Source organism: Macrosteles quadrilineatus, unplaced genomic scaffold (assembly GCF_028750875.1).
Source record: "Macrosteles quadrilineatus isolate MER2022 unplaced genomic scaffold, UCM_ALF_1.0 Scaffold_7__1_contigs__length_78375512, whole genome shotgun sequence".
In the NCBI taxonomy this organism is placed as follows: Eukaryota; Metazoa; Arthropoda; class Insecta; order Hemiptera; family Cicadellidae; genus Macrosteles; species Macrosteles quadrilineatus.
Window position 1 is genome coordinate 60828661 of NW_026542600.1, and position 20748 is coordinate 60849408.

The following is a 20748-nucleotide window of genomic DNA, read 5'->3' on the forward strand; positions in this document are numbered from 1 at the left end:
TAATATTATAGAATCGAAAACCAAAGCAATATAACAACGTTGCCACTTCGAAGGCCGCGGCCTCCAGCCTGGAATTAAAGGTAGCCATGATTTAAAACTGTCTATGTTGTACAAAACAAGATTAATTAACTAAAAAAATGAAACAAATAGTTATTTTTAAAATGTTATAAACTAATAATTTTTATTTATAAGTATTTACAATTGTTTCAAAAATATTACTCAAGTGTCCAAATTTCAAACTTAATTGTCTTTTTCAAACATGGCCACCATGCCTTGGTGAAAAGGTTACACCTACACCAAGTTACTTACTAACCAAAAAACACCACAGAAATCACCGGCAAACAAAATCAAAACGAAAACAAACATTCGACATTGACACAGGGCACAGGGCTACTAAGAAAGTAACAAATTACAGTAATCTAGATCCGCCATTCCATTCCACCGGCCGACTCCAGCCCTTTGCTTGTTTCTTGCAGTGTTGGCTGTTACTCTTCCCCTTGTGTGTTCGTGTTCCGACTTTGAAACACTACGTCACTACCACTACCTACAACCATAGATAAAACATACTCCTTGAGGAGTATCTTTTATCTATGCTACAATCGATTTGTTACCAAAACCTAGGGAAAAAGTAGTATGATCAATGTGTTATCAATACCTTGCAAAATTAGCCAAAATAGGTCCTTAACGTTGTTGAAATACAGCCATAATGTATTATTTTATCAATATTTCAATTTTATAATGTCAAAGGCCTGAAATCCCTAGAAAATCTAAAAAATCCTTCAATTTCGCTGATTATCCCTAGTTATCCCTCAATCCCTTTTCAATCCCTCGAAGGCCCTAAATATCCCTAGAAAGGGATTTTTATCCCTCAAATGGAAACACTGCTTGCTTGGACCACGACCGGCACGACCACAGGACACAGACAAGGGATTGTGAACTCCGATCCGAACTCTGAACTCGAAATCGAACTGGCGCTGGGGCGCTATCTACCAGGTGTCACTAACATTCACGTTCGTAACAGTTCGTTTAACTGCCGCTAGGTGTCTCTTAAGTTGAATGTCCAGCTCTCGCTGTGATTTTGTACAAGCTGGTATATGACTACCCTAATTTGCTTCCTTCTCCGCAATCCGCAGTTGTATCTTTTCTTTTACCCATTGTTTGAAAAGCCGAGAGTCGTGCCTCTTACCTGAGGCCGATGATTGGCTTATAACTCTCACTAGATGTTCCCTGGAGGACCAAAACTCCAGAGACATGGCCGCACTATAGGCCTTTCCTGAAGGACAAAAAAACCCCACAATGCGCCGTCGCCGTGCTGGAGCACTAAAGCTGGTGTGGTCGTGGTCACGGCGTAAGGTTACTGAATATGGTTGGTTGTTGGGTTGTTTATTATATTAGTTATTGTGTCCAAACTACATGAATCATTATTATTTTTTTCATGAAATGAAATGAAATTAAATAATATTTTATTTCCCATTAATTAGATACATATGAATACATTGTATTTTTTTCTTTACTTAAATATAATACAGCAAACATTACTAACTAGATAACAAAATAAAAATTGAGTTGCGAAACGGTTAATTTAAATGGGAGGTAAAAAATGTATAGGAAAACAAAAAAGATAGTATAAGTTAATTTAAAATTTTTATATTTGTCTTGCTTGAAACTGATTTTTTAGTGTTATGGAATTGAATTGACGATAAAAACTCTTCGTACAAACTGAGGTAATTTATCAAACTCTGGTGAAAATTGAAGAGGAGAGGTGGAGTGTGGTGTAGCCTATTAGTCAGTCAGTGAAGATGGTGTGAAAGTGATTGTGTAGTGGAGTGTAGGGTCAACGGTCAGGTCGGCCTAACGCGATAATGGCCTCGGTATCCTCTGAACTCAGTCCTACAAGCCCTACAACATGCTTCTTAAATAGAGAAAGAGAGGGTGAATTTAGAATGTTGACATTTTGATATCTGTTACACATTTTACGATAAATGATTTGGGTTAAGTGAAAGCAATTCGTATGTGAAAATGTTTTTAAAGTTTGTGGAACATTTATACCAACATTTCGAGAAAAGTGCGTATTGTGGGGATGAGTAATTTTTACAAAAATATCATCAAAGTTTTTGTACATGTGAACTAAAATAAATTTTAAAAATAACTACCTGACTGTCAAAACTCCCGATTCTAAGATCGTCAGTTGAATATCTAAAGTGTTTTTTTAAAAGCAACTTTAAGTATCGTTTTCTGCACTACAAAAACAGGTTGCAAGATAGTTTTGTAAGCACCACCAAAAGCAATAATTCCAAAAGACAACAATGATTAAATATTATTATGCATATAGTATGCTATTTTAAATTAATTCTTGCTCTTCGAGAATATCACTAAGTTGCCTAAATGCATAAATATATTTACGTAATTTGTTTTTTTAGATATTCAACATGTTCCGACCAATTCATCTTTGAATCAAAAACGATACCAAGATATTTGTATGAATCAACTTTTTCAATTTTGCTACAAGAACAAGAGTTATTGGAATGGCTTCCACAGACATGAATAGTTAGGTTATCAAGTTTGTATTCGGTTACCTTGCGTAATTGAATTGAATTGAATTGAATGAAATTGGCATACATTTTGTTTTAGATATATATTGAGAGACAATACATTTTGGTCAAGCCATTTTTTAGCAAACAGAGGTCTGATTCTGCCTTATTTTTAACCTCCTCCCAGGATGCTCCGGTTACAAATAGAGTATCATCAGCAAATAATGTTAATTTCCCATTTGTTTGAATTTTAGAAATATTATTCATATAAATGAGGAATAAAACAGGACCTAGGGTCGAACCCTGGACCACACCATACTCCATTGGCAAAACATCGCTTGACACTTCACCAAGTGCGACAGTTTGTAGCCTATCAGAGAGGTAGCTGCTGAACCAAGCGAGCGATATGCCATGTGGAGTCTTAGACGTAAACTCCCGCCGGTCACGTCGTTAAAGCTAGGCCTAGGCATGCGTGTTACGTGTTTTTAAATGTTTTTAATGTATGTAAATTATTTGTGAACTTTGACGACCTTCGGAAGAAGTGATAATGTCCTTGGAAAACCTGAAGATGGCTCCGTTATGAGCCGAAACTAGTAGTTTCACAACCACTTGGGATTGTCGACATTACAGGTATTTAAACCACTTTAATTGTATCTCGATAATCCGGAGGCTACCCATTCAAAAAAAATATTATTTTTCTAGTTGATGGCGCTAATTGGCATTAAATCAGTTTTGAAATATTGAGCAGTGGTTGATGATCACTAAAAAAATTATTTATATCACTTAGATTTTTGCTAATACAGTAGCTTATTCTTATTTGGAACTAATTTTCAAATTAACATCGTCTGCATATACGCAAACTTTGTTTTCCTTATTACCAGTTTAAACGACTTTAGGTAATCCATTTATATATTAAATTAAAAAAAAGGAGGCCCGAAATTGAGCATTTATTTTGATTATTGTGAACTAGCTCAACATACTGTTTTCTTCAATTGAATTGATTACAGATTCTATGAGCTCAACTGACGCATTATTGTAGACGCCCTTTTCTAAAATCATGTTGCTCTTTGTCAATTGAATTACCGGTATATTATTTATTTTAAAAAGTTATTAATCCATTATACATTGCTTTCATAAATCTTAGAGATAATTGATAGTAATGACAACTGTCTATAATTTGACACAGTTGATTCATCTCCCTTCTTGAAAAGAGGTTTAATTTTGGCAATTTTTTGGCATCTTGTGTGTTATTATGAACTTTACATAGCCACAAGTTATTATGTTTAGAGTCTACCTCAACAGAACTGCACTTTATGCTTTTTTTTAAAAAAAAGATAGTCTAGATAAATATCAGAGGAGGAGGATAAGAAGGAGGAGAAATACAAAAAACCACAATATTTCAGTTAGCTGACTGGTTTATTGTATTGACACATAATAGCGTATGGCACTAGACAAAGTGCATTGGACAATTATGGACAATATTATGGTGAAAAGCAACAAATAGTTGTATTACATTACAATATATACATCCCATATACATGATAGATTTTTGGTTATGTAGAAAATATCATCGGTTAAGTATTGAAATTAATTGGATAAAAAATAATTGGTCTTGTTTTCAAAGTATATACATTTCATCAGTACCTATGTTATATACAATAATATTTACCTAATACTGATTCACGCTCAGTCATCCTGTCCTTCATTATCAAAAGATTCTTTCATATTCCAATTAATATTTAATTTTAAACAAAAATATAGTTTAATTTTTTTTGTATTTTATCGTACTTGTGGCAAAACATCAAAATAGAGACAAAACGCTTAGTGTGGGCATTATTCAATACAAAGGTTAAGTCTTATATCTAGGGGAAAATCAGAGAACAAATTCAAAAGAGAAAACATAATCTTAGTTCAAGGTACAAACAAAGTAAAATTATTCTTTTAAGCCTAAATTGTTAGGATGTGACATATATAATATGTCTGAATATGGCTGCTAAAAATAACAATGAAAAGATAGAATTGATGAAAAAAATTTAGACTCTTAATATTATTGTGAACTATAATCACAAAATTATTAATCACGAGTTTCTTGAAAGGTACAAAAATGTTAGTCCATAATGGATTTAAGTAAAAGAAATATTGATAGTGCTATCATAAATGTTGTGAATCCTAATTATGTAAATGGAAATCGCAATAATGTCTTAAGACATTACAGAAAAGGCTACCAAAAATACCACAACACACTCGCTCGAATCAAGTCAAAAATTCGCTCGTTCGTTCAGACCCTAAAGTAATGATCCTGGATAAGTTTCATTTGCATTGCTGGCATTACTTTATCTTAAAGTGAATTAATAGTGAAAAATCAGAAACATGTAAATGACCATACTACACTAGAGGGATTAGTGGAGTAAGAATATAATAGTGTTAGAAATAGAACATGGCAATTACTCATAAGGTACACATGGACTTAATGTATTAATGTGTATAAATAAGGATTTCCAATGCCATACAAAGAGTATGGCACTGTAACGTTCTAGTTTGTAAGAAAAATCATACGGTCACAGGTCGTTAAGGCATTGATGTTTTTAAATTCTAACACAAAAGTATCATTATTAACAAAAATTATCAAAACAATTTAGTTTAACCTTTTACAAGAATAAACTTCGTTGAGCATAATGTAACATGAATCTAAATTGCAACAATTTGGCCCTACACAATTTTTGACAGGGAAAAATATTTACTGTGAGAATGTTTTATTTCTTACACTGAATATATTCATCTATAGGCCTTTAAGGGGAGGGAATGATAGTTGTTAGCTTACCTAAAACTATTTTCTACATCATGTTTAAACTATATTGTGTACGATCTCAATGATGTCGTACTTATAATTATATTAAAAATGTCAGAGACATCAGGACGCCCTTAAGACAGTCCCAGTTTTGCGATGTTGCCAGTTTGATTGATAAAACTTATTATACTCGAGTAAAAAAACCACAACTAACTTTTACAAAAAAACCAAATCCTAATTCAAAAAGGCGATATCACAAATACGTTTTCAGATTATAAACATCGATGGAATAGTCGCTTCCGACTCGCCTACTCACTAAAATAAGCGACATCAGTTTCTTACATGACGACATAGAAAAGCCACTTATCATAAAAATAAATATATCACAATAATATCGTAAAGCTAATAAACGTAACCTAAGAACCTAATTTAGATAGTTACTTCAGTTATGAGAGGTAACCGCTTTTACAGGCGAGGGTTGGTGAAAGCGGACATTCACATATGAAGAGGTAACCAAGCACAAAACTAATTGAGGCAGGGGGGGAGCAAGCATCAAACATGAGTATTGTCGGGAATACCTGGCCCATGCATGCTCAGCACTCAGTAGGTATAGAACACGGGGACGCTACAACAGGTCATAGTGTCCTGTGAGAGGTTACTGCCAGGCGGAGAACCTTCACTACAGATCAGTATTGTCAACACTCAATTATGGTATTATGGATTCCAAACAGTATTACCTTGTACATAATTTTATTTTGGTTCAAGGTTACCGTATTTTTTTAGAGTGGCAACATGGTAACGAGAAAAAAAATTCATAAGGAAAAATTATATTACAAAGTGAATGTTTCTAGAACAAATGGGTTATGTATGACAACTTAATCGCTATATTGTCTTAGACTTGCAATGAGTGGGAATCAAGAATCTACATTTAGAAACTCTCCCCTAAACTGAAAAATATTCCCATATAACGATGCCAATGATTAATTTGTAATTTACTTTATTCTCAATGTACCATTTTAAGACAAATAACAAAAGTAAAATGTAATTATAATAAAATATGTCTAAGAAAGTAAAATTATAACTGTGAGGTTTCGTAGGTATGTTCATTTTTTAAGTTAATAGATTAATTCAACCAGAAGCAATGATCGTTACTAATTTTGATTTGGTTTGTACAAGATTTGCAAGGAACATGTTGGGGGTAGTATTTTCTGGTTGTTTAGAATGTCCAAGAACATTAAAGTTGTGAGCCAATCAGTCGTAAGAGGTGCCTACTGATCACCTATACAAGGACAATTCTTGCTCAAACGGTTCTGCTTTGTCTGACCATCTTGGAGTACAGTGCTTTTGAGAAAGTTTTATTATTTTTTAGTCAAATTTCTTTAATTTTCCTTCTTTTTGAGGGCAATTCTTCGAAAAATATATGATTAGAACCTTGGAAATCATAACATTTAATTTGAGTTGTTTTGAATTTACTTTCAAAAATAATTTTCTATTTAAGTAATGCTTGGTTTTTTATACTAGAGGCTCATGAAATGGAACTTATATACCTATCTAAAATACATAATGTAGGCTATAATAAACAAAATTAATAGTAATTCAAGTAAGAAATATGAACGATTGCTAAAATGTTAAGGTGAGAAGATTTTTGATTTTGTTAATAAATAGTATCATTTGAGAAGAAGGAATTTTAGGTGTATTTCAACCAGAGAAAAATAGTTATAATCAATTATAATGGTACAACACATTTGATTAAATTTACTTAACATTTTGGTAGTCCAAACAAGTGTTTAAACTGTTTAAAGTAATGAGCAAACGCTCTGAAATGTTACACTCGGTACACGTTTCAAAAATTTTCATTGTAAAAATTCATTTAATCCACCTTAAAAGCCTTCAGTTTATTTTACAGTATTAACATTAGAATGTCTGACGCTGGTGGTTTCCTCAGCCTGGCAGATGGGTTAGATTTTAGCAAGTATCAAAAAGCAACATTCCACATTCAGAACTAAGTTTATTTCATCCGCTTCTGGCTAAGCTATTAAAGTCTTTACAAAAATATGCATTTCTATAAGAAGTTTAGTTCTGATAACACGTAAAAATGGTGGAAGCGACATGCAGACCAGCAAGGTAAATCCGACACCTACCCGAAACCAAACATGCTGTACTTTGAAATAAACCCAGAGCATCAAGTGAAAGATCTAATACTAGAGAAAATACATATTTACAGACAAAATTATTAGCTGTACTATCACTAGAATGGCGGTAACAAAAGCCAAAAGCCAAAATGACTAGTTAGAAAGGATGACCAGTACAAAACCCGAGTACAACTCGTTAAACACACTCTTTGGTTAGTTTAAGTACAGGACTTGTAAATCGGGGCCCAAGCTTCACTTGTGCTTAAAAAATGTAACAGAAAATGCTCAAAAAAAAAAATACATATAAGGTCATATTTAAATTTACATCTTACTTAACAAATTGATTTAAACTACAAAATATTGTTAGTTGTTGTTACTTACTTTACTTGTCCATGAATTTTTTACATCTTTAGGGCTCAACACTAAGATTTTGTGAATTAAATTGTCGAGGGTTAATTTAGTTTCATATAACACATTATTTGAAGCCTCAATGAAGAAACTTTGTTTTACTAATAACAAATGTTATGCAATCTCTATGCAAAAGACAAAAATGATTATAAATATAATTATTATTTGTATGCATGTTGAAATTTTGCACTTTTTCAATTTTAAAGATTTATTGATTTTTATTATTTTTTTCATAAAACCATTGTTCGATGGAACTTGCATTTCTATTTGGTAACTTACAGGAAATAATTAGAACAACAATAAACTCAACGATTTGCATTTATAACTAGAACTTTTCAAACTGATTTTCACCAGTATAAGTAAGTTTAAAATGTATTCTATATACATTCAATATCAAACCATTTATAATTAAGACCATTGGTTTAGTTCTTTAAGGCTAAATATGGCAACCAATTATTTGGTTTGTATTTTTGGCAATCATGTCTCTTCAGTAACAATTAAAACAAAACCTCACACAGAGAAATTCAAGTATAAAATTAATTTGTACTAAGTAAAATGTTTCCTAAATTAGTAAAACTTAGGGTAATACTGATATGAAGCTTGGGCACCCTATGCCTATATCCTCTGGGAAACAGGGATGACTCCCGTTCTAGGAACCAAGCCCTTGGTGTCACCACGGCAACAGAGCAGCCATGTCTCGTCCACTTCCAACACCAAGCGAAGTCTCTCTCCCTCATTGTACGCTAGATGTCCACTGTCTGAGGGTAACCTATGACTCAATGTGACGACGAACCTGTCACAAACACAGATACTGTTTTACATTCACAGCCGTTCCAATTAAATTACGAACATAAAAGTAAAACATTTTCTTGTCCATTAAATTAGCAATGTAACTGTCAATGTTGAGCTATATTTGAGAGCTTGATGTTAACAATAAAAAAACATTTGAGTAAAAAAAGTAAAAACTTTCAGATCTGTGTGTTGGTCATTATTTTTATTGTTAAAACTTATTTGATTTCTTTTTACGCAAACAAATGTTTTAATACACATATACTCATGATTTGAGTTTGGGATTATGAATAGTATAATCAATAAAAAAAAACAATAATTAATAGTAGTAGTATAAAAAATAAAAACATGTCATCCTTCAGCCATTATGTGTAATAAAAACATATTAACCGGTTATCTTTGAATTTACTATTCGTTCATGAATATATTCTTCCTTTCAGTAAGTTTCTAACATTGTGATTTGAAATTATTTTCTTTGCATGATGTAGTCTTATTTTGAAATACTTTACTATTATTTCAGTAAACAAATCTCTAATACAACATTTTAGGGTTCTTAATTGGTTGGTGTGTTCCGTTAGCCTTAAAATATTGTATTATGTATGTCTCTAAACATCATGCCTCCCCCTCCTCGGTACAGCGGCACTGCACAGTCAGGCTCTGGCTTCAACAAAACTCAAGCGTGTCCCCCTTCTAAGTGTTACACCACTATATGCTAATAGTATTGTATTAATTCAAAGGCAATTGGTTGTCGAGCGGACTGTACAAAATTACTAAAGTGACTGTGGTGTAGAAATGGTTCTAGATTGCATGCTGTCTAGTCTAGCTAGCATTCTAGTCATTATTCAAGATATGAAAAAGACTAACCTGTGTGGTTGAGATGTCTGGTGTTGTCTGATCGTAGATGAGCTCGCAGCTCGTCGATGACTGTCTACAGATGGAGCTCGCTGAACCCTGTAGGGCAGAGAACTCGGCCTGGCCACTGGCCCTGTCTTGGCTGGAGCATCTACCCTAGATGTACGAGCTTTCACTGGCCCTTCCAGTACTTTTGCCCTGAAAAGCACTTATCTTGAGAAAGAAGTGATACACTAACAGGGGTATGTGTGTTGTACATGTTGAATTTAATTTTAGTTAACAAGTCTGCTATGATGGATTTTCCAGGTCTGTAAATAACATTGAACTTGTATCACTGAAGTCTTAGTAGCATTCTTTACAATCGTCTTGGAGCAGAAACAATCGGCTTCTTAAAAGTAGGAGTTGAACTGACTACTATTCGTAATTTTTTGAACTAAGAAAGGTCTACTCACTTAAAACTGCAGGACTAATTAATTTTTGCAAAGAACTGTTTACTAGATATCGAATACCTGATGTGGTAGTCTCAGACAGTGGCTTACAACTACTAAGTAACACCTTAGGAGTTTCCTAAAGACTGGAAGTTTGAAGTAGTAACCTTGTCACCTTACAATCATCAGTCAAACAGAAAAGCCGAATCATATGTAAAAGTGGAAAAGAAACTAATTAAAAAAGTAAAGAAAACAAAGAAGATAATAGTAGGTATGATATTGTAAATTTATCCCACAACCAATTCCTGAGGATAGAAATATGCCGTGAATTAAAGCGACAGTAATTATACTACTAAAATTATACAGTATAACTACTCAATCCATTCTGTCTTATTGTGCTACAGCTATTACTTGTGGTTTTGGACAGACAACTAGGATGACTTACCGGTTTGAGATGGATGAAGGCCTCCTGAGTTGACTGGCACCAGTGAGGGCTTTCTTGATTGGTGGTCTGACTGTGCCAGGCTGACTCACCAGACCTAGGCCTTGGCTGGTGGGTCGTACAGGCGATGTCACGGGCCGTGGAATACGAGATTTGGGGGCACTCGATACACTGGAGGTACTGTCAAATACATCATTGTTTAGTAAGAAGCCAGTTTATACAATTGAAATACAAATTTATTCATATGATATATTACTGTTTTTATAAAGCACACCTCATCTACATAATAATTGTCTTGAAAAAAAACTTTTGTTTTATTTTTTTTATTTTGTGATTTAAGGTTATGTACCTAATTCTCACTTAAATTGTAAAAAAGTTCAAAGTGAAACACCTGTTCTTATGTATGCATTGTACTTTACAAAGAACTGTGTAAATAAAACAGGTCCATGTCTATGTCTAATGAAACTTGTTACAGGCTTCATAAATGTGTTGAATTGAAATGCTGGTGACAAAACAATTGCCAATGGATAATGAATTCTAGTACATTTGTACTGTACATTTGTAGGACCACTAAGGCCCGGTTCACACGAACGACAAACCTAGCAGACTAGGTAAGCACGACTGGGTAGCGGACCACATGATCAAATGGAGCCGTTCACACCAGCCTAGGACGCCGACTAGCTAGTCGTGTTCGAGCTTGATGTCCCAAAACCTAGTCGGACCCCGCTTCCCAGTCCGTCGCGGCAACTACCCAGTCGCCCAGTCGAACTGCGTAGCAATACATGTAGCCTTATGGGAGCGTTCACAAGAGCGATCGGGTAGTCGAGCTGCAGCTCACATTCTTACCTTTGTTCTCATTGTGCACCAGTGATGGAACCGAGTGGTTTTAATATCGATATTTTCAACTAGTCCGTGGACATGTCGCTCGTGTGAACCGGTGTGATCCTGTGGTCCGCTACCCAGTCGTGCTTACCTAGTCCAAGCCTAGTCTGCTAGGTATGTCGTTCGTGTGAACCAGGCCTAACACTTTTCACTAACGTTTTGACTAGTGATGTGTCGGTTCTATTTTTTAACAGTTCTTGGCCGAAAACGGTTCTCAGTTCCTCTTCCAGTGTTCCAGTAAAATAAGATAAAATTTAAAAAAATTTAAAAATGTGAGTTTATTTAAAAATTACAAATGCTTCTGTTGGTAGCATTACTTCCACTTCTTAAAAGTGAGTTTTACTTTTGCCTAGCCTAAAATATTCATGAGCTCAAAGAAGAAGCTGTGTGATGCAATACCGATATCTTTTTTAGTCTTTATCAGCTGTTTATATAACTGTTACAGACAAAGGAGTAAATAACTACCAAAGTAAAATGAAACCCAACTCGCGATATCTATAATAGTTTACAGCCATTGTATGAATGCAATTTTACAAAAAACTATTCAATAGTTCTGCATCCGGCTACTTGGCTAGCTAGTAGTGTTTTTTCTTTAACACGTTCGCTATTGATCGCCATATATATGCGACGCTGCGGCCATTGCCACCGACAGAGGTATACAGTTTAATATTACACATAAACCGGGTGTCACTTGGTTAACAGTACATACAGACCACGGGCCAAAGATGCAGCTAAGTAAAAAAAAACAGTTTAGCCAACTACCATATGACGTCACTAATTATCATTTCCACAGACCAAGTGACGTACAAGTGCGACAGACATTGCTGTAGACCACTGCAGAGAATTCAGGGATTCAAATAGACCATTACGAAGATATAAGCTTTTTAATAACATTGGAACACCGATGCAAATATGCGATGTCAGTCTATTTTATTAGCTGAATGTAGATATATATTACATGTAGATAACAATAAACAACTAATCTTTTTAAGAACTAAAAAATATGTAAAGTAGTTGATGGAACCGTCAGACTGAAGAACCGACAACTTTTCGACGGTTTTCGGTCCGGTTATTTCCCCAAGAACCGTTGGAACTGAGAACCGTCTTTTGGAACCGACTCATCTCTAGTTTTACCTTTAGCCATCTTCAGGGTAACAACTTCCGCAGTCTTGAGCTGTGTGGAAAACCACAATTCTACAGCCAAAATGGTATTGCTTTTGAACTGTTGTTTCAAATGTTCAATTAAAACTTTGTACTTGTTTTATTATGTTTATGAATTGACTTTCCTCGTTGTTATCTCACATATTCAAGGTTTTTAAAAGGCCCTACCACGATCAATTCTATGTACCTGGACTTCACAGGGGAAGGTGGAGTGTTAAGTGATGAGGATTTGTCAAGACTTTCTTGACTAGTGTTCTCTCTACCAGAGAGCATTTCCCACTTCATCTGCAGTCTACGGAATTTGCCACTGCCTTCGCCTGTACCTGCTTCCTCTCCGTTGCCTACATTTCCTCTGCCTCCTGTCTCCAGGCTAAAACCGGCCCCATAGTGATTAAGTATTGTTAAATCACTAAATACTAATACACATTGACATACATTGAGTGAGACAAACCAGATTAACAAAAGTTATTTGTTTCTAACTGCTTAATGTCTAAGTTGTTGGGATGCCTCAAAATCTGGATTACAGGAGAGGTGATGGCAAGCCTGTCATGAGTTTGAAAACCGTGACCATGTCCGTTACCTGGCAATCGATAACAATAGGAGTTTCCCATGGAAATCTAATAACAGGATGTGATTTAAACTTGACAGGGATTTTCTTTGAAATTTGCTACTACCAGAAGAGTAATTTCCTCCGGCTAGTGGTATCAAATTTGAACTTACTCGTTTGGTCCCGACTGAGACTTATTAGGAATTATTTACCAGCAATCCACATAAGACTGAAATATGATTTCACACCACTTTGTGATTACTCACCTGTCAGTGTATTCTTCCTCAGTGTCGTCTCCAAGTCTGTCGTAAGCTTGTCCAAGCTTGCCACCGATGTTTACACTCCATCGCTTGTGCTGAGTTCCGGCTACATCAGCTCCTGTCACACAGTCCACACAAGAGCGAGGTCGCACATTCTCCGACATCTGGGGAGGTGGAGACTCCATCAATCTGTGGAGAGCCCAGGATCCTTTACTGCTCGCACTGCTTCCGCTGTGGCTTGGTGAGGAAGGGAGTCTCTGTAACATCGTCTACATGTTTTACTGGAATAATATTCGTGGCCATTTTGTTGTGGGGAAGACAAGCGTGTACTAGAGCTTTTGTGTTTTGCAACATACATGTTTGTATTTTGAAAATTGTTTTGTGGATGTTATTGTTTATATCCAAACAAGATTATGTATAATAATTAGTGATGCGCGGATCCAATAAAATGTCAATACCGGATCCGGATTCAGATATGTACTGTCATAAGAACGGGTTTAAAAAAAGTAATATTTACAGAAATCCAATTTAAACCATACTGTTTTAAATTAAATTGGTAATGTTTTAAGGTTGATGTAATAAGATGTAGAATAATATAGCTTACATGGCTAGGAAATGTAACGGAATATGTTGACGTCTATAAATTATATGGCTAAGCAATACCCCTCATTTTAGATGGACTCTAAAATTTTCAAAGTTATGACAATGAAACTTCCTGCTAAGTTTGCACGACCACCAAAATGGTATCTCTGTACATTTTTAGTCTTTTTCATGGGCACAGATAGCCTTGTATATGGACGTAGATATGGAGACACAGATAGTCTTCTACATGGAGTTGATTTTAATTATTTTAACTATTAATTTTATTATAAAATACACCACTATGACGAAACACCTGTTTTTATGTATGAATTGTACTTTATAAAGAACTTTATGTGTTAGTAAAATTTAAAAAAATGTGGATCCATCAAAACCGGATCCAGCCCAAGATCCCATTTTTGTGGATCTGATCAGGCGTTGGTTTTAGCTCAAATCTGGTGGATCCGGTAGTTTGATATATGGATCCTACCATCAATAATAATAATTTATTTATGTTAACATTAGATTATGTAATTACATCTTTGATCCTAATGTTATTTAATTTATTTTGTAAGGATGGCTTACACTTAGCTGAAGCAAGCTCTGATGCAACAGTCGGGTCTCGTAGAGAAGGTCCAGTTTGAAGTTAAGTTGTCCAAGAGGTCTCAGAGAGGCCAGCAGTTTGTCACTGAGTGCTCTGGCATTGGTCTGTCCTCGACAGGCACACAACATGAGGGCATCTGCTGAGTAGTGGCGCCGCAATACACTCTCCCTGGTCCTTAGATAGCTCAGCCACACGTCTAGACCTTGTACACTGTAGCCAACAGTAAATCACTTTAATTTGCATACATTTCTACTTGGATTGATGGTTAAAGGTGCAATAACAATTTGGTTTGAACATTTTGGTAATATTGTTAAATATTTATAGATATGCACAAGCAAACTTAGCATGTAGGTTATAGTTTTGATTTAAGTTACCCAACAAATTAAGTTCACAATTATGTGTGTTGTTAATACTGGATCAATAATAATAATTTAATTTGAAACTGTAGATATTTCTCTTCATCTTAACTCAAAGATTAAGAACAATGATCACAACACATTAGAGATATCTTCGCCTCTGAGAGGGGTTAAAAACTGTCTTGCTAAAACGAAACAAAGCAACTTGTATAGTGATGCAAATTTACAGCCAAGTTGACAGAGACACATAGCAGTATTGATGACTTACTTTAAAAGACCGAATATGAAAGCATTGAATTTGACTACCCCTTCAGTCAGAACATCTTCACTGTTCAACTTGAGAACTAGTTCATTCAGAGCCTTGGTCATGGGACCTGAAACATATTATGGTGTTTATAAGCAAACATCTTTATAAATATTCAGAACTGAGAACTATATCAACACTTATTATGATAGGGTAAATGCTATAAGTGTGGTCGAGTAAATGACTATCAAGGAATTACTCCGCTGTTTACATAAATAAATAAAAGTGTCTTTATTAAAGTGTTTCTCTGGTACACCAGCTTTCAGAACAACTCAGTCACGATATTACAAACTATCATATGTTACTATTGGTCCATATACTCAAGCACTTTAACTTCCAAATAAATTTTTATCGTATGATTTTTCAACTCAAATGTAGAACTCTAAAAATAGTATGAATGTAAAATACTCATATACTTTGTACTTCAAAATTGTATAAAGTAAAATATAGAAGCCCATTCCACTTAGGTTTGTCTTTAAGACATTTCTGTTGTGAGCTTCAAAATAGTATTTTAACTGGTAAATTTGTAATAGATTAAAAAAATATGGTATAGTAATAAAATAAAATTGGGCAACTAACTAAGTCTATCAGTCTCAAATCAACATACTAGTTTGAGACTTAATCATACAAAGGTAGTTTGGGAGTTGTTCACTTTTGCTAGAATATAATATGCGGTTAAATAAAAGCTTGATTATTTGTCATTCAATAATCAGACATTAATCTAATAGTGTTTTGTTCTTACACAGTTTTTTGTTGCATTTGGCAGCTTTGGCAGAGTTCTAGGTGAGGATGGGCATACTGCATAGTAAAGACAAACCACATTAAAATAACACGGCCTGATACTTATGGTAACAGTTCTTTTGACACTATACTTGATCAGCGTTTCTACAAAACTTACAATAAGGGGATTCTTATCAGTGTGGCATTTTCAGTAGCGACTCCCCTTAAGTTCCAGATAAAGTGTTTACTATAAATAAGTTTTGTGTAAAACCTTGTTTGGATCGTTAAATGTACAAACCTTGTTGAGCAGAGGCTTCGACGACTTGCCATACGGAGTTGTTGATGTCTCCAAATGGTGTGTCCAGACTAGACTTGAGACCGTCGCTCAGCAAGGAGTAGAGAGCTGGGCAGAGGCAACTGAGGGCTACACTAGAGATTAGCTCGTTGGGGCCGTTGGACTGGGCTACTAACTTGGCTGCTGCTGTCGTCACAACGTCTACTAGCTCTGCAACCAGATATTCACATCAATACCACAACAGACTTTCATGTTTCTGTTAAAAACTGTGTAAAAAACAGTTAAGATAATTTTGTAAAGGGTATGGTTTGAGGAGTGCAAAAATATATGTGATCTCAGCAGAGACAGTCTGTGTATGTAGCTATCAATGTATGGAAAATGAGTTTGCAGCCAATCAGCAATTGTCAGATTATAGAATTCATAACCGTCATAGCGAAGCTAAGGTTCTTTTCTGCTTTTGTCTGTTTGTTCCAAATAAATAGAATTGTAAAGCAAAACAGCCGATAATGACTAAACGGCAAATGGAATATTGGTATTGCATCATGGCTTCTTCGAGCTCACGAATATTTTAGGCTAGGCAAAAGTAAAACTCAATATCAAGAGGTGGTAGACTGCTACCAACAGAAGCATTTTTTCTAATTTTAAATAAAGTGTGTTTCAAATAAATTTTGCCGTATGTAAATTTCTTCCAAACGTTTTTACAGGAACTAGGAACTGAGAACCGTTTTCAACCATGAACCAAACCGGAACCGAACTGTAAAAAAACGTAACCGACACATCATTAATTTGGTCCAAAATGAGAAGTATGAGTTTTAGAATATCCAGTACCATGAGAATAGGAGATGTGAGAGCAAATGATTTGAGCAGTAAAATTATGCAATTGAGGTACAAATTAGGAATGAATAATTATTTTGAATGGTTTTAAACTCCAATACAAAATGTTGATGAGTAAATAATTTTTTTTAAGCTTTGCTTCAAATGCATCACTATCAAATCACTATTTGATGGATTGTCTCTTTATTGTGCCTAAGATAAAACGAAATAGCCTTGAAACATACCAGATTTGGCTGAATGTCGAAGTCTTTCATGGCTAAAGCTGACTTCCAGATCTTCAGTGATAGTTGTCTCGTTGAGACCAGCGCCTGTCTTGATCTAAGAAAGAAGTTTAAAGATTAGGACATTATAATTTCTTAGTACAAATATAAGATGAAATTGGCTAGGATAGTAAATTTGGACGATGATTTGTAGTCAGAAAAAATGATATGGTCAAGGGAGAAGACTTTGAGATGATCAAATTTTGTGTGAACATTAATAAATAAGTATTCATGACATTTTTTTACTATATTTTATTGGGGTCTCCATCGTAGGTACCTGATGAACCTGATGAATGATACAAAATTTGATCAATAGAATTTCAAAAACCCTTTACATATTTAATTTTTAATTTTTAATTAATATTTTCTCTCATCTAATCATTAAAGGAAATGTTGGTATTGTTCAAACTAGAAGAAAATTAATTGCAGCTACAAGAACATTTTACAAGAACAACTAGAGAGTCGCACAACCACTACACCCTACGCTCTCCTGAGGTGTACTGGCTTTCCCGCGGGTCTCTTTTCCCGCTCTGGTGTGAAAACACCCATTTCCGCTGCGATATTATCACCCAAGTACTGCAGATAAAATTCTAGAAATTGTATCGCGTCGCTTCAGCAATAAAGTATTGCTCCCGTGTGAGGCTTTATAATGAAGCTTATAATATTACCTGATAAGTTGGTTTATGGGCGACGGAGACTTGAGGTGAGTTAGGTGGAGTCATAGACGGGTCTTCCCCACTATCAGCAAAACTCACACTCTTTCGACCCTGGCTCAGAAATCGGCTCACCTTTAAAGAGAAAAATGTATGCAACTTGGAGTTTACATGAAATATTAATATATTACATTTTTAAAATGTTCTCTCCCAGACCTCACACTCCTCTGTATGTATGGTCGAGCACCATGTGGAAGTGAGTGTGCTAACACGTTCTCTCCTAGCCATCACACTACTCTGTATGCATCAGGTTGTCTATTACATTCTGGATGAAAAAATCATGGACTATTACCATATATTTAATGACACTTAATTGTTACCTTTACCGGTGTTGTTATCAAATACATTTTCCTGATTTGTCTAACTGTATTCATAATTTTTCACTGTAGTTGTATCAGAAGGATAAGTAAGAACAATTCCCGGTTTTCCCAGATATGCCATTTGGTTGATACCCTGAATATGGTCTAGCACCACGTGGGAGTGTGTTAAAAACTTTCTCCCAGCAGTCACGCTTCTCTAAGCACATGGGCTAGCTGGTGATGGTATGGTCTAGCTTAAAAACTGAACAATTAATTATGTATGTTATAAGTCATATTAATCTTCAAAATATTCTTCTAGGTCATAAAACTGGGAACTACTACTATTGTGTTGCCAAGTTGTTAGCCTAATTATTTTATGTGCACTTAAATGTTTCACAGTGTTGCACATTAATTGAAAATAGAATTGCATCCCACACAATATTGTCTCAAAGGCTAATCAAAATAAATTTTTGTTGGTATTTTTAGGCAGTAAGCTATCAAAATAATACGATTTCCTGCCTCTTAATAATGTCTTCAAAAATATTTGAGCTTTGTACAAAAGCTCACCATCACCAAAAAACATTCAACATTTTTTGGAATCCATTAGTTTATGAATGATTGTTGGTTAAAATAAACTTTAGGAGCTACCTGCTGGCGAAGAACATCCATATCTCGGGGGTCCCACTGGTCCCCGCTCATCTCCAGGAGTTGTTGTAGGCGAAGTGCATGAGTGGTGGGGGGAGTCGGGGGTCGCCACATCTCTCCGCCAAGCCCCTCATCCGACCCTGACAACTGACTACCACTCGATTGCTAGAAAAAGATAAATTATCATAAAAAAGCTACAACAATCCTTTTTTGCAGGTCTATTACTTTCAGTCTTTCTTAAAGCGGATCAAATATATTTCATTTTAAGCTTTAGTATATTAAATTATACTAAAGTTATTTATATTATATTTATTTTTATTACATTTATTTATTTTTCATTGATAGTTTTTTAAATTAAACAATCACCTAACTTCTAATTTGAAAGTAAGCGACAACTAGGAAAATAAACTTTACCTTAGCCTTTGCTTTTTTGTCCACATCGGCCAATTCAGGATCATCTACATTGGCTGTCTCCATATCAAACATGCTATGTCTGTAAAATACAATAAATGTTAGTAGTGTTGTTCTTGCAATAACAGTAACAGTTCTGCTTGTAGGGGTTAGTCCTAGGTTTTTAGTGAAATAGTTAATATTAAACAAGGTGACTGAGTTTAATGCACAAAGTAGATTAATATTTTTTAAATCCAAGTTAATCTCTACTCACATGACCTACAGTTAAGGGGTTTCTACCTGGTCAATTCAAGATGGCGGCTAAACATGCTAATGTTCCTGAACATGCCTCTATGGTACAAGCTCTCAACATTCTAAAACTAACTTGTTTCCAATGAGTGTATGCTTGTTTTGCTTTTAACATATCAGAGCTTGCAGTGGGTGGAGCAAAAATAGTGTTTAAATATTATTTAGAAGTTAAAATTGCATGTAAAAAAGACTAATTTTCACATTTTAAAAATGATTTTGTAAATACCCAAAAGAATCAATTATGAAGTTTCAGTTCAGCCGATGCATAGTTTGGATCTTTGTAAATATTTTACAGTTTATTTCAACTCGATTAACACTTTAATAATATCAGGAGGTTCTTTTTTGTAGGACTATGTTTACATGTAAACAGCCAGCGAGTGGAACCCTCTTAATAATTGTTTGTTTTAGTTTAGACTAAAGGAGAATAATTTCAAATTTCACAATAAAAGCAATAATAACTTTGAATCTATTTAAAATATACAGGGTGTTCAAAAAGGGGGGACATACTTTATGTAGCGATTCCTTGGGTCAAAATAAAGAGAAAATCAAAGATAACATTTTTTCCAAAATTGCTTTGTTAACCAGATATCCTCCACCATTTTGTATTTTTTACCTAAACATTTTTATATTTGAATTTTTTAATTGATCTTTATGCAACTCGGTACATATGTTAAGATAGAAGGGGCCCATCTTAGAAAAAAAGTTATCTTGATTCAACAAAAAATTTCAAAATGGCGGCCATTTTAATTTTTTAAACTTAAGTTACTAAAATATGGCTGATTATATGAAAACATTTCAAGCTCCCCTTTTTTTAACCTTTTTAATTCCCTATCAAACGATACCAAATTCAAACAGATTAAATAACAAATAGCTAAAATATAATTATTTTAGTAGTTAAAGGAGGCAAACCTGATTAGCTTAGCCTTATTCTACCCCATTTTACCAACAGCAAAGTATCAGTGGTATCGAGAATTGAGACATCCCTAACCATATATGAAATATTCAGTATTGTTACTTGTGTATGCGCATTATTTTTTCTATAGAACAGTGCCACAAAGACTGCAAATTGATTTTATTTCTCATTGTTTCTATCTGCAAGAATGTTTACTCAAGAAGAAAACCAACCTCTTTAGGTGGAAAAAATCTGTCCCAAAAATCGGGAAGGATATAAAAATCTCGTCCTGTCAATGCCTAATTAAAATATAAATTCAATGAAAAAG

The 20748-nt window shown here is 34.6% G+C and overlaps 1 protein-coding gene across 1 annotated transcript in view; it reads right to left on the minus strand.

Moving 5' to 3' along the window:
* Window positions 1–3928: 3928 nt before the first annotated feature.
* Window positions 3929–20748, minus strand: part of LOC128997831 (uncharacterized) — an 84998-nt gene continuing 68178 nt past the window's right edge. The window contains exons 15-26 of the mRNA XM_054423580.1: window positions 19244–19322; window positions 18833–18994; window positions 17841–17960; window positions 17137–17230; window positions 16082–16288; window positions 15028–15133; window positions 14385–14613; window positions 13227–13477; window positions 12601–12783; window positions 10374–10550; window positions 9513–9698; window positions 3929–8652 (exon numbers count right to left, since the gene is read on the minus strand). Of these exons, the coding sequence (XP_054279555.1) occupies window positions 8475–8652; window positions 9513–9698; window positions 10374–10550; window positions 12601–12783; window positions 13227–13477; window positions 14385–14613; window positions 15028–15133; window positions 16082–16288; window positions 17137–17230; window positions 17841–17960; window positions 18833–18994; window positions 19244–19322 (1972 nt within the window). The 3' untranslated portion in view covers window positions 3929–8474. The remainder of the gene's footprint in view (window positions 8653–9512; window positions 9699–10373; window positions 10551–12600; window positions 12784–13226; window positions 13478–14384; window positions 14614–15027; window positions 15134–16081; window positions 16289–17136; window positions 17231–17840; window positions 17961–18832; window positions 18995–19243; window positions 19323–20748) is intronic.